This window comes from Artemia franciscana, chromosome 18, assembly GCF_032884065.1.
Source record: "Artemia franciscana chromosome 18, ASM3288406v1, whole genome shotgun sequence".
Classification (NCBI taxonomy): Eukaryota; Metazoa; Arthropoda; class Branchiopoda; order Anostraca; family Artemiidae; genus Artemia; species Artemia franciscana.
Window position 1 is genome coordinate 27,256,333 of NC_088880.1, and position 15,013 is coordinate 27,271,345.

The 15,013-nt window shown below is 34.5% G+C and overlaps 2 protein-coding genes across 4 annotated transcripts in view; one reads left to right on the top strand and one right to left on the bottom strand.

Moving 5' to 3' along the window:
* The window catches only part of LOC136038451 (pickpocket protein 28-like), a 35,777-nt gene extending 21,665 nt beyond the window's left edge, over positions 1 to 14,112 (top strand). For both annotated transcript variants that reach the window (XR_010620207.1, XM_065721523.1), the window contains exons 2-4: positions 1,418 to 1,630; positions 8,819 to 8,963; positions 13,665 to 14,112. Coding sequence is in view for 1 of the 2 variants with exons in the window: in XM_065721523.1 (XP_065577595.1) it covers positions 1,418 to 1,630; positions 8,819 to 8,963; positions 13,665 to 13,826 (520 nt within the window). In the remaining variant the exon portion in view is untranslated. The remainder of the gene's footprint in view (positions 1 to 1,417; positions 1,631 to 8,818; positions 8,964 to 13,664) is intronic.
* Positions 1 to 15,013, bottom strand: part of LOC136038827 (brain tumor protein-like) — a 456,036-nt gene that overhangs the window by 204,323 nt on the left and 236,700 nt on the right. The gene's annotated exons all lie outside the window — the stretch shown is intronic.

A 15,013-nucleotide genomic window follows, 5' to 3' on the forward strand; every position in this document is an offset into this window, starting at 1 on the left:
TCCATAACGTAGATAGTACCAAATAGGCTCAATCTCTACATAGAACTTCACGGCACGTTAATTTTTGTTGCGTACAGAAAAATCTAACGTAATCACATCAAATAAGGTTTTCGGATGAATAATGCATTTTGAAAATAAAATATTAAAAGTTTTCAAGAAGTCATTTATGTCCGATCAGATGAAGAATTTTCATATCCATTCCACATTTCTAACATTTGCATTGTTGGTTTACTGTGATGATAATGACGAAGATTACAATGGTTTGGCGAAATTTTCTGTTATTTTAGTTTGACTTTTTTTTTAAGTTAGAAGGGTTTTACCGTAAATATTTAGCATAGAAAGCAGAGCTTTCTTTTATACTTAGCATAGCTTTTTTTCAAGTTCTACTTTTTTTAAGTTAGAAAGGTTTTACTGTAAATACTTAGCATAGAAAGCATAGCTTTTTTCTACTTAAAATTGTCTTTTTTTGAGTTATGGAATTTTTTTAAGTTAGAAAGGTTTTACCTTAAATACTTAGCATAGAAATCCTAGTTTTCTTTTATACTTAAGAAAAAGCATAGCTTTTTCTTAAGCTAGAAAGGCTTTAACGTAAATAATTAGCATAGAAAGCATAGCTTTCTTTTATGCTTAGCATGGCTTATTTTTAAGTTTGACTTTTTATTAAGTTGGAAAGGTTTTGCTGCCTTATGTGCCTTCAGGCGTGGGAGTACCTAAGTCTAGGTCCAAGTAAGTAAGTTAGAAAGGTTTTACCGTAAGTACTTAGCATAGAAAACTTAGCTTTCTTTTACAATTAGCACAGCTTTTTTCTCATTTGACTCTTTTCTAAGTTAGAAAGGTTTTACCATAAATACTTAGCTTAGAAAGCATAGCTTTCTTTTATACTTAGCATACCTTTTTTCTTAAGTTTGAATTTTTAAGTTAGAAAGGTTTTACCGCAAATACTTAGCATAGAAAGCATAGATTTCTTTTTTACTTAGAATAGCTTTTTTCTTAAGTTTAACCTTGTTTTAAGTTGGAAAAGTTTTACCGTAAATACTTAGCACAGTAAGCATAGATTTTTTTTATACTTAGCATAGTTTTTTTTAAGTTTGACTTATTTAAAAGTTAGAAATGTTTTACCGTAAATACTTAACATACAAAGCATAGCTTTCTTTTATGCTTAGAATAGCTTTTTTTTCAAGTTTGACTTTTTCTAAATTAGAAAGGTTTTACTGTTAATACTTAGCATAGAAAGCATATATTTCTTTTATACTTACAATAGCTTTTTTCAGTTGTTGGTAGGTTTTTTAGTACATATGTAGCATAAAAGCCTTTTAAGATAGAGGATTTCTTTTCTCAAAGCAAAAAACTTTTTCTAGCATTCCGGTTCCTTTGATCCAACATTTGATAATCCCACCAGTTCCTATTTTCCTTTTAGGTTCCTTTGGATCTGTGTTTTTGCTACTGGTTTAGTTGTATCAGCATACTTGTCCTTCATAATCTACTACAGATGGGAAACGAGCCCAGTAATTATTTCTGTTGGGAATTTGGCCTATCCCGTAGAAGAAGCTGATTTTCCTGCTGTTTCAGTGTGCAATTCGAATAAAGTCAGCAAGGCAGGATTCCAAAAGTTCTTAGAAGAAATTAAAGGGTATTTGTCTTATACCTTGTCTTGATACCTTTGTCTTGATACTTGGAACATTTTTATTATTTTGACCCGTGGGCAAATTAAGTTATCCCCCCAGCATATCATGTCGTTCATTAAGTTGCTCATGTGAGTTGCTTTTATTGCAGCTCTAGCTAGGACTTACTGAAATCACTATTACTTCAAATCACTAAGTTTTATCACTTATCTATTAAGAACAACAGGAGATAAGTTGTAATATCGGTTCCTGTTCATGTCCTGTCCGATTAAATTTCCCCAATACCTCTTATAAGAAAGGGTGGGACTTATCCTAATGTAAATACTAAATTGAGGACAGGGAACGAGTCCTTCTCATTGAATCTTAGGAATTGTTTTTGTGGGATTATCGTAGGGTTTATTTTTGGCTACTTTCTGGATGGATTGCAAAGACTATAAAAAATGCAAACAAAAATTTAAAGGATAATCTAAAAACCAAACCTTAAAACAAACACTATATTTAGAATAAGAAAAACCCCTTTCCAAGCAACGATGAAACAGTTACCCTTTCATCATAGCTTGGAAAAGGTCTTTCCATGAATCTTTCCTTGGAAAGGGCCTTTATTACGTCTCAGAAATTATTGTTTTTAATTTAGGCCTTCTTTTATTGAAGTAAGACAAAATTAGTTCGTTGGTGATCAGATCAGGCCTTATTAAATCTAAGTTCGGGGTAGTAGTGTTGTAACCCTGGTGTGAAAGAAATTGAAAGGTCTCTCAGGATGGCACCTAATATCTGTGAGATAATGTAGATGGGACGATAATACCTCTATATATGAGGGTACAGGGAGGATTATCATTTGTTAAAACTGTTAAGCTGGAAAAGCACAAGTGAATAATATAGATGGAAGAAAAGTGGGAACAAATCTTTACTGATGTACTTTCTTCACCCTTTCCCACACTGTTTTAAGCAGAAATTTGACCCTTGTTTTACTTTATTCAACATAATAAACGAAAATATAAACCATTACAGATATAAATCACAACACTAGGGAAAAAAATAAAAATTTTTCTAACGCGTAGCGATTACCAACATAAACATTCCTAGAGTTATCCTAAAATAATCTATCTATATATATAAATATAAGTTGTCTGTGGGTCTGTCGAGTGACGTCATGTCATCATGTCGTCATGTCGTCATGAAGTTAGTTGTCGTCATGTTTGTTATGACGATGACGTCATTAAAGGTATTTAAGAAAATCGTTCAAAGACAAATTTTTAATCGTGGACGGAAAAATGTTTAATTGTAAAATGACTGAAGAACCTACAATGGCAACAGCCGAGGAAGCTGGTCAAAAGACAAATTTTTAATTGTAAGAAGATCGTGGACGGAAAAATGTTTAATTGAAAAATGACTGAAGAACCTACAATGGCAACAGCCGAGGAAGCTGCTCAAAGATTTTATGCCAAAAAACTTGCGGCTGATAGCGAAAGTAAGAAAAGAAAGCGTGCCGAGGAAAAAATAAAAAACGGAAAAAAACTGAAAAATAAAGGAGAAAAACAAAACTAAAAAAAATAAAAAAAAAACTAAAAAAACTAAAAAAACTAAAAAGGTAAAAACTCCAAAAAAAACTAAAAAGAAAAAAGAAAAAAACTAAAAAGAAAAAAGAAAAAAACTAAAAAGAAAAAAGAAAAAAACTAAAAAAAACTAAAAAAAGGTAAAAGCCAAAAAAAAACTAAAAAGAAAAAAAGGGGAAAAACACAAAAATTTATTTCATCATATACCAATTCAAAACGAATGTATATACAGACCGGGACACCGGGACACAAATGACGACCGGGACACAGGGAATATAAATGACGACCGGGACACAGGGACACAACTACAACGGGGACGCCGGGGGGCACAGGGGGATATATAAATGACGACGGGGACACAGGGAATGTTCGATTAGCACTCACCATCAACAAAGCTAAAGGGCAATCATTAGAATCATGAGGTATAACTAAAAAAACTAAAAAAAGGTAAAAAACTAAAAACTAAAAAAAAGACTAATTCAAAAACGAATGTATATACAGGCCGGGACACCGGGACACAAATTACGACCGGGACACCTGGACACAGGGAATATAAATGACGACCGGGACACTCAAAGAGAAATTACAGACTGGGACCCCGGGACACAAATGACGACCGGGACACAGGGAATATAAATGACAACCGGGACACAGGGACACAACTACAACGGGGACGCCGGGGGGCACAGGGGGATATATAAATGGCGACGGCGACACAGGGAATGTTCGATTAGCAATCATCATCAACAAAGCTCAAGGGCAATCATTAGAATCATGAGGTATAGATCTGAATACGGATTGTTTTTCCCATGGACAATTATATGTTTCATGTTCAAGAGTCGGTAAACCTGACAAACTATTTAAATGCACAGACAATGGGACAGCGAAGAATGTTGCATATTCGCAAGTTTTACGTAGTTAAAAACATATATATATATATATATATATATATATATATATATATATATATATATATATATATATATATATATATATATATATATATATATATATATATATATATATATATATATATATATCTATCTATATTCACAGGTGGGACACAGGGACACAGGGACACAACTACAATGGCGCGTAACTAATATGGCGCGTAACGACTTACGCGTGCGTGGGGGCTTGGGGGCGCGAAGCGCCCCCACCAACTAGGTGTTGGGGTGGTGCGACGCGCCACCCAACAGCTAGTAAATACTACTACTACTACTAGTACTACTGCTAATAACTCACTGCAGCACCAAGCCGCCTGAGGCCAACACAGCTACGCACGCTCCTCCTCCAACTTAATCTATTTAAAGCCTCCCTCTTTACACTCTCCCAGGAAGTTCCCATTTCCTTTAAATCTTTATTTATGATATCTTCCCAACCCAGACAAGGACGACCTGCTTTCCGTGTAGCCCCAGACGGTTGGCCAAAAAGGACAGTCTTCGGTAATCTGTCATCCCTCATCCGTAGAACGTGGCCTAGCCATCTCAACCTTTCTTTCATTATAGCCCCAGAAAGCGGGATTGAACCACACTTTTCGTACAGCCTACTGTTTGAAATACGGTCAGTCAGCCGGGTACCCAGAACAATCCGTAGGGAATTTCTCTGGAAAACATCTAGTAAATTTTCATCTGCTTTTCGGAGTGCCCATGCTTCAGAGCCATATTTGACCACTATCATCACTGTAGCTTCCAATATTCTAATCTTGGTTTGTAGACTTATCTTTCTATTCTTCCAAACTTTTTTTAACTGTGAAGAGACACCCCGAGCCCTAGGTATTCTACTTTTAACATCTTCATTGCTCCCACCATCTTTACTAATAATACTACCAAGGTAACTGAAGCTCCCAACCTGATCAATCTTTTCGTTACCTAATGTCACCTGTTCATCTTCACTTATTCCTAGCCTTAGTGACTTAATCTTCTTAACATTAATTTTCAAGCCTGTTTTAGCACCCTGAACTCGTAAAACCTCTAAAAATTCATTCATTTTGCTCACACTTTCATCTAATATGCTTAAATCATCAGCATAATCAAAGTCTAGGAGCGTTCTTCCTCCCCATTTGGTTCCATGGTCTCCAATTGCCTTTCCTGTGCTCCTTAAGACGAAGTCCATCAAAATGATCCATATAAAGCGGGATAGAACACAACCCTGCTTAACTCCTGATTTAATACAAAACCAGTTGCTAACCTCATTTCCTACCTTAACCGCAGCAGTATTATTCTCGTACATAGCGCAAATCACTTTAATGTATTTTTCAGGTATACCATATAACGATAAGACCTTTGTTAACGCTGTTCTATCAACAGAATCGAAAGTTTGCTCATAATCGATAAAACTGAGGACCAAAGGTGTTTGACAATGAAGGGACTTCTCAATTATTAACCTAAGAGTGAAAACATGGTCGACACATCCTAGTAAATAGATAAAAAAACTACATAAGAATTCGTAGAGCATCCTAAGCTAATTAATTTAATAAGAAAAATCAAAACTTATGAAATTAAAATTTTTTCTTATGTTTCTTCTAACCAAGAAAAAGAGAAATTTTCCATTTTAAATTTTCCATTTTCCATTATACCATTATATTTTATTTCTTAGATATTTCCCAGGGCACTGGGATTAGCAAAGTGGCATCTCGACTTTAGTTCCATTCGGATCCCAAAATTAATAAGCTACTACCCCGACCTTAGATCTTAGGTAGCAATGGCCAGGGCACCGAAGATCCAGTTTTAATAAAGCCTTATGCCTTATGCCATTGAGTAACCATAGCTTTGATACAAACACCCTGGGAAAATACAAATTCTTCCTAAAAGTTGTGACCTTTCTAAATAATTTTGGTGGCCAGAATTGTCAATGTGCCAGTCATAAGAAAAAAACTACGTAGCCGAATTCACTATGTGTTTTTTTGACTCGTTTTAATGCTTGCTGCCGCTTATCTTTGAGTCGGATGTTTCTTTTATTTTCACTTTTGTTTTTAACTCGTTGTAATTGTAGCTGAAATAAATATTCTACCTGTATATGTCTTTGTTATTCATTTTCGTTTAACATTGCCTTAGGCGTTTTTTTTTATATCCTTTACCTTAGCTGCTCCGATTGGTCTTGTCACATTTGATGATATATTATCTTCTAGGCATTATAAAACTGCTTAAAACGTCTTTTGCAAATAGATTTTTCTCACTTGGTATTTTATGCTTAGATATGTTCCTTTTGTAATGTTACATGCATCATGGACATAAAAACGATACATTTACTCCAAAGGGGGGGGGGGGGCAAAAAGATGTAGTTTATTCTCTACAAATTTGCTCAAAAATATGACGTCAATCATATGTTACTTGTGTGATTTTTCCTGCATCATAGACACAAAACACGATACAACTACTACTGAGGCAAATATGACGTATTTATGCTCTCGAAATGTGCTAAAAAAATATGACGTCACTGACATCACGTCATAGCTATGCGGCAGGCTCGTCATTATTGATTCTCATTATCACTTATTTTCTAACAGAAGATAATATGAGCTTCTTCTTAATGTTATAACGTTACCATAGGTTCGATACAATCGCCATGAGAAAAATACAAATTCTTCCTTAAAGTTGTGAACTTTTAAGATCGATTTATTGGCCAGTAATGTCACATACCAGTTCAGAAAAAAACTATGTAGCCGATTTCGAAGTCGGGCCTTGGTACTCGGCATCTGGTGGGCTTGTATATATGGATTCTTGTTGTAAGTAGTAACCTCCAAATGAGTCAGCTTTGTTTGCTAACTTTTCCTCAGGAAATTGGAGGGCACTCCAGGGATCCCGTAGAACTTTGAAGGGTCCCAATGACGTGTAATCAACAGTTCAGTAGTTTATATCTTTATAGCATCTTTGTAGGTCTGCGCTAAGTTTTGCGCCATATTCTAATTGGCGTCGAAGATTGTGATTGATTTGTTCTTCTAACAGAATATTCTTTTCTTCTTTACTTTTATTTTTTGACTCGCTCTGATTTCGCCTCTCCTTGATATCATGGCGTCAACCTAGGTTCAATACAACAACCCACGAGAAAACACGAGGTCTTCCTTAAAGTTGTGAGCTTTCTAGATCGTCTTAGTGGACAAAAATGTCAATATGACAGTTAAAAAAACAATCAACTATGTAGCCAGTTTCAAAGCCGAGCCCCGGTACACGACATGTGGTAGGATTGTACATATTGATTCTCATTAAGTAGGAGTCTCCAAATGGGTCAGCTTTGTTCGCGTTTTTCCTTGGGAAAATGGAGGGCTCTCCACGGAAAACATAGATCGTTGATAGATGATAGATATATGTTATATGTTGTTATATATGTTATATGTTATATGTAGATATATGTTGATAGATCGTCCCAATAACTTGTAATCAACAGTGGTGTCGTTTATGGCATCTTTGTGAGTTCGGCGCTTAATTTTGTTGGAGTCGAAGACTGTGATGGCGTTGCTCTTCTAACGTAATATTTCTTTCTTCTTCAGTTTCACTTTTGACTCGTTCTCATTTTTGCTGTCACTTATCTTTTAAAAGTTTATCTTTTAAAAGAGTTCTTTGGTTTCACTCCAATTTTGATACGCTCTGATGCTCATTTTCTCGTGATTGCTTGTAGTTCTCACTGCCACTCATCCTTTAACCGTGTACTTACTTGTTCTCGCTGTGGCATATCTTTAGCCGCATATTTCATGCGGTTTTCATGCGCATATTTCATGCATGATGGAGTTTTTTACACGGCACGTTTGGCTTGGATGCTTCACTATCTTTACTAGTTACAAGATTCTGGGGGTGGCTCGCAAAACCCTAGTGAAGGGGTAAGTAGTATTCCCTTCAAAATTCTTCTGTTTCTTCAGGCTTTTCTGTCTGCAAGTCAAGAAAATTTCCAACTGAAACGATTATTGAGGTTACCTTAATAATTGCAAAGCCGTATCAAGGGGGGAGGCAAGGGGTTTGAATCTCCCCCCCCCAAAAAAAAGAAAAATGTTTGTCCGACTCATATAAAACGTAGCAAATATGAATATAATTAAATTTTTCATGCGTTTTAAAAGTTTTTTGTACCCCCCCTCCCGAAAAAATCTTTTGTAACTTTGTAATTAAACATGTATTTTAATACTTTGAAAAGTAATTAAATACTTATTCAAATGCTTACAATTAATTACTTCCACGATACTACAATTAATTACTTCCACGTTACTAGTGTCACTTTCAACCTTTATGATTTACCTTTACGGTTTTGATTACTGTTCTGTTTTTTTACGGTTTCTACTTCAATACTTTTAATTTTTTTCAAGTTAGTGACACACTGGGGTTTAAGAAGGGTTACCGATTATAAAGTAAGATAAAGGAACAGCTACAGCGTTTTAGAGGTGAATAAATAAGGAAAAAATACTAATGGAGTCAGGGTTGTTCCAAGGGTTGGTGCCACCCGGGGTAAAGCTAATTACGGCACCTCCTCTTGACTTAAATATAAATGTAAAGGCCCCAGAAGCCCAAGCCACGGCTCTCCCAGCCGTGACACCCACAGCTACGGCGCCCGGGGCAGCTTTACCCGGTCACCCCCCTCTTTTAAAGACCCTGATAGAGTATATTCTATTCGGGAAAATAGTTAGCTTTGATATTCATAGTTAGCTTTTAATTTTAGGAAGGATGATGCGCACATATTAAAAAGTTTATTTCGAGGATTAACAACTTTCCAAAGGAGAAATGAAGAAGATACGAAAATGATGGAAATGACAAGTCAGAAATACAATATTTCAATGGATGTATTTATACAAAAAATGATGGTGGTAAGCAAGAGCTTTCTCTTGGTAAGGGAGGGGGGATATAAATAATGACCAGAGTCACCGACTGTACTTAGCTACTGTGTCAACATTTTAAGTTTTAAAAATTAAGGTTTTCTTAAATTACAGTATATCTGTCCTGTTTTTGGCTATGAAGAAAAAATTTGTGTAAAGTTGTGAAATTATATGATTATTTTAAAATATATACGAAAGATCTGTAGACACAAATGTTCCACTGGTGGATCCGCCGCTTTTAGGAATTTCCCACTTCTGACCCCGCTTCCATGATTTCATCTACTGCGAAATAGTTACTACTGCTCATGTCTCTGATAAAACGTTTGCTATTACTCAAGACATATCATGGTTATAGCAGTAGTTGCAACCATAGACAAAAGGTATATAATACATTTGTCCAACTTAACAATATTTTAGTAGCCGGTAAATTTGGTACCTGTCTTCAATCAAAGAATCAAATGCTTGATTCTTGGATTTTCGATTTTGGGGTAGCTTTTGGGATTTGTTTCTTTCGCAGACATTTGAAGGATAATGGTTGCATTCTCCGTCACAGATGATATTCAAAAGGCACCATTATAGGAAATAGCTATTTTTTTGCGCATTCTGTCCGTGCGCACGGAAGTTGAGAATTTCCAGCTTTCGGGCAAGCGCAATGTCTACTCGCAGTTTATAGTTGTAGAAAATTGTAACATTGGAATAAACAATTTTCTATATAAAATCCCCAGGTAAATTAGTTAAAAATGATATATTCGTCCTTTTATAGTCGTGTAAAATGTCTTAAAATACTGAAGTAAGCCAATTTTTATTGCTATGAGTCATGGGCTTTAAAGAACGTGACACTTTCTAAGCACCACTGGTAAAAGCTCCATCTTGAAGTGACAAAAAAAAAAAAAAAAAAAAACAGACAAGTTTTTAAAAAAAACTTAAAAAAAACAAAGTTAAAAAAAAAGTTAAAGTTGTTTTTAAAAAAACAAGTTTGTTTTAACTGAAAGTAATGAGCGACATTAAAACTTAAAACGAACAGAAATTACTCCGTATATGAAATGGGTTGTCCCCTTCTAAATCCCTCGCTCTTTACGCTAAAGCTTTTAATTGTTTTAAAAAGTAGAATTGTGGCAAAGAGTCAAACTTTAGTGTAAAGAGTGAGAGATTGTGAAGGGGACAACCCATTTCATATACGGAGTAATTTCTGTTCGTTTTAAGTTTTAATTTAAAGTTAAAAAAATTTAATAAAAAGTTTTAATTAAAAAAAGTTTAATTAAAAGTTTAAGGTAAAAAAACTAGTTTTTTTTATTTAATTTCTGAACATTTTTGAATCAATGAATGTTAAATTTTGGCTCTCCGCAGAAGAATAATTAACACGAAATTTGCATTTTTTTTCTTTTTTTTGGCTAAATGGCTTTCTCATAATTTTGATCGAATGATTTTGAGAAAAAAGAGCGGGGAAGGAAGCCTAGTTGCCCTCCGATTTTTTGGTTAATTAAAAAGGGAACAAGAACTTTTAATTTTTTACGAATCTTTTTATTAGTAAAAGATATACGTAACTTATAAATTAGCTTACGTAAATAACTTTTGTATTCTCATGTTTTTATTACATATATGAGGGGGTTCGCCCCCTCGTCGATACCTCGCTCTTTACACTAAAGCTTAGATTTTGTCCCAGTTCCTTAAGAATGACCTCTGAATCACAAAGGCCGTAGAGTAAATAGTTGAAATTACTAAAAATACTTTAGCGTAAAGAGTGAGGTATAACGAGGAGGTAAACCCCTCATATGCTTAGTAATTTTTGTTCGTTTTAAGTTTTAATGCTGCTCCTTACTTTCAGTAGAAAAAACTTTTCATATTTATTCTTTCATTGTTTTTTCAAATAATGCTAGAAAATCCTGCGCCCCCTTCATTGAATTCTCTTCCCCATGAGAAGTTTCTCCATGGAAATATCCTCCCACGTAGCCCCCCCCCCCCCTCAAGGGTTCCCCCTAAACAAAAAAAAAATCCCCCCGAAAACGTCTGTACACTTCCCAGTAACCATTACTATATGTAAACACAGGTCAAAGTTTGTAACTTGTAGCCCCTCCCACGGGGACTGCGGGGGAGTAAGTCGTCCCTAAAGACATAGTTATTGGGTTTTTTGACTATGGTGAATAAAATGGCTATCTCAGAATTTTGATCCGGTGATTTTTGGGAAAAAATGAGTGTGGGAGGGGGCCTAGGTGCCCTCCAATTTTTTGGTCACTTAAAAAGGACACTAGAACTTTTAGTTTCCGTTAGAATGAGCTCTCTTGCACTATTCTAGGACCACTCAGTCGATACGATCACCCCTGGGAAAAAAACAACAAACAAACAAATAAACACGCATCCCTGATCTGTCTTCTGGCAAAAAATGCGAAATTCCACATTTTTGTAGATAGGAGCTTGTAACTTCTACAATAAGGTTCTCCGATACGCTGAATCTCATGGTGTGATTTTCGTTGAGATTGTATGACTTTTAGTGGGTGTTTCCCCCTATTTTCTAAAATGAGGCAAATATTCTCAGGCTGGTAACTTTTGATGGGTATAACTGATCTTGATGAAAATCTTGATATATTTAAAATCAGCATTAAAATTCGATTCTTTTGATGTAACCTTGGTATCAAAATTCCATTTTTTAGAGTTTCGGTTACTATTGAGCCGGGTCGCTCCTTACTACAGTTCGTTACCACGAACTGTTTGATATTTCATAGGTTTAAGAGTAAAAAAATAAACAAATCACGTGTATTTTTTCCTTTTTTATTGCAGTTTATTGTTGTATAAAATTATAACGCGTACAACGTGTTATAAGTGTAAGATACCACCTTTAAGACCTCTAAAAATTTGTGCAGGATATTTATTTAATACCATTAAAAAACATAATTCTGAAAGATTAAGAAACGACTTAATGCTTTCATTTTCATACTTTAAATTCCAATTTTATGGCAAAAAATGAGCAAACTAAAATACCAGTTTTGCAAGCTTAGATTTTGATTAAGCTTAACTTAAGGATTAATTTTCTGACAATTAGTCTTGTGTATATTTCTATTTTTTTTAGGCCAGGGCAGTGGCACTTGTACTAAACAAGGTAAAACAGTAGTATTCGATTCTGACGAATATTAGTTATTCTCATGGATTTATTGTCATTCTGGCGAATTTAAGCAATTTTGGTGGAGGCAAAGTGAAAAAGGAGAATACGAATTCCGATGGATTATTTTTGTAATACATTTTGTAAGCCTATCGAATTATTCCTTTTTACTGCAGAAACAAACACCCCTCCCATTTGAAAACTTGATTGGTTTCAAGGGCATACAATACCTAGAAAAATCACCGTATTTCCTCCATTATATTTCTTTTTATAACTCCTTTGGACAAACGGGTTCGTTCGGGAACGTGTTACCCAATCTTGTTGAGTTCTGGTAAGATATCCGAATAAGCGATAGAAAACAAAAATCTGTCACCTGATTTCCCGGGAATCTTAGAAAAACCTAACATGCTTTGTTCTGTTCCGGAGATAGAGTATTGTGGTTCAAATGAAACCTACATTATTATAAAGTGTAAATTTTGTTCTTTGATTGAATGGAGTGGATTTTTCTTTTTAATGTTCAGGAAAGGCCCTTCCTTAAAAATGTTCTAGCCTACCTCCTCGGAAAACGCTAAAAATTAGTTCAAAGGTGTTATCATTTGGGTAATTTGGCTTCTTTGGGAGTTCTCTATCATACCACCCGGTTTGATTGACAAACTTGCCAACAAAAGGGAAAAGAAAATTTCACTGTCTTTTCAGTAAAATTTCAAACCCCCCAATTCTTGACATTTTTCGATGATAGCTAGTCCCCTTGGGAGATTTGAGACTCATTGACTTTGAGACGGTCAGCCGACGCTAAGGCTCGCAAAACGACTTCTAAGGTTTTGTACCGCCTTAAACCGTATCAAACTGGGAACTTCTATCAGAGGATTTTGTTAACACGATCAAATGTATATTATTCAAAAGATGGTTGGCTCTATGAACATTCTTTGGTTTTATGAAATGTTTTGGCATACAAAAAAAATGAAGAAATAGTAATAAAAATAACAACATAATAAAATATTAAAGGCACAAACTCTTCGAAACACATGACAACCTCAACAGATTCACTATAGGTACTGATAGGTGTCAGTACCGATGTTCAAATATGGCTCATTTGCGATAAATAGGAGTAACGGGGCAATAATGGGGTCAACAGTATTAACTTATTTTACAATACAAAAGTTGTGGGTCCATGCGGGGAAACTTAAAGAATATCTTATGAAACGAAAGAAAACTGAACGAAGTTTTGACTTGTCTGACTTTGTCAATAATTTCTAGAAAGGTTCAATGTACAGACAGTGGGGTAAGGCCACGAAATGAAGAACTTTTGAAAAAAACTAACACAGTATGGTTGTATGTTATGGAAGATTCAGTTAGATGAACTTTTGAGCCAGTATTGGAACGAGAAATTTTTGAATCACTGCAATTTTCAAAAGTAGACTTTGAATTACCTTGTTTTTTTACCTTGTTTTTACTATATTTTTTTACTTGTTTTACTTTTTTACTTGTTTTTTTACTTTTTTTAACTTTACTTTTACTTTTACTTTTTTACTTATTTTTTTACTTTTTTACTTGTTTTTACTATATTTGTTTTTTTACTATATTTTTTTACCTTGTAGCTGGCCCCTTCTTGCAAGGATATGATACAGTTTTGCACGTGGCAAAAGAAAATTATAGATTGTAGGAAATATTTCATTCTCAGGCCCAGTGACGAAGGGCTGTGCTGTGTTTTCAACGGGGCTTCATTGCTTCAGCGCCTAAGAAATAATTCCAATGTGTAAGTTCTTTGGCAGCATTTTTAACTTTTACATATTAACTTGGCAATTTATAAGATAAGTTTACTAAAAAAACAAAAAAAAAAACAATGGGAACATCTTTAGAAAACTATCAGGCAAACTCATTAGATTGTTAATGATGGGTGTTTCCATTCTTAGAACCAATTATAAATTCAAAGCTTCCCTTAAAGAAAAAAACACTACTTTTTATACTCTTGAACTGGCGACAATTTCTTCAAGGATTATACCCTCCAGTATAGAGTTCCAAGCCTGTGCTCCTGTAAAACGCAGAAACGAAGCTGTTCGTTGAGAACTCCCCGCCTCAAAAACTATCCCCAAAGAATTGTAGGTTTTGTATAAATGATAAAATGAGTTATACCTAAATATTTTCCTGAAAACAATTAGGTGAATATTTATTCAAACAGTGATAAACACAAATAGTTGATTGGTATTCTTTTAACTTACAAATGGTAATTCTCTATGTTATGTACGTTTATATGCTATACTATGTTTTTGTACTACGCTATGTATGTTTATTATGTATGCCATACGTGTATGTCATGTATCTATGCTATGTATTCTTTAATCCGTCTTTTCTTGCTCTATGAATGATAGTTCTTCAATAGATAAATAAAAATTTAAAATTTTGACTTTGTAAAAAAAAAATCGAATTACAGTTTTTAAATCTTAGCTAATTACCAAAAAGACTAAAAACTTTATTTTGTTAAATTTGGACCGTTTTAAACTAGACAAAAAACGAAAAAAAGCCCGTAGCAAAAAAATGCGGACCAATGACAAGATAAGAAAAAAAAAACCGTTGGAATGTTTGAAGGAGGCTCATTCTTTAGCCTTCTTAAAAGACCCAAACATCTTGCCCCTTAAATAGTTATAGCATCACAATACATTTTCTAGCTTAAATCTCAATCATGGTTGCAGCGTTAGCTGCAGCCTAGTAAAAACGAATCCCGGTCCATTGTAACCAAATATTTAAATTGTGTTAAAAAAACTGTCTAGTGGGAAAAAATTAATGTTTGTGGTTGATTTAGGAATGGTAACTAATATTTCAATTAATCCTAACAGTAAAAGTTATCTGTGAACATTTTATTTTTGGGAATTTGAAAAACACCCTGATATCCCCTGAAAATCGAAACAAAAGTTTAAGATTGGAATCACCATTGCCTTTGACTCCGTAC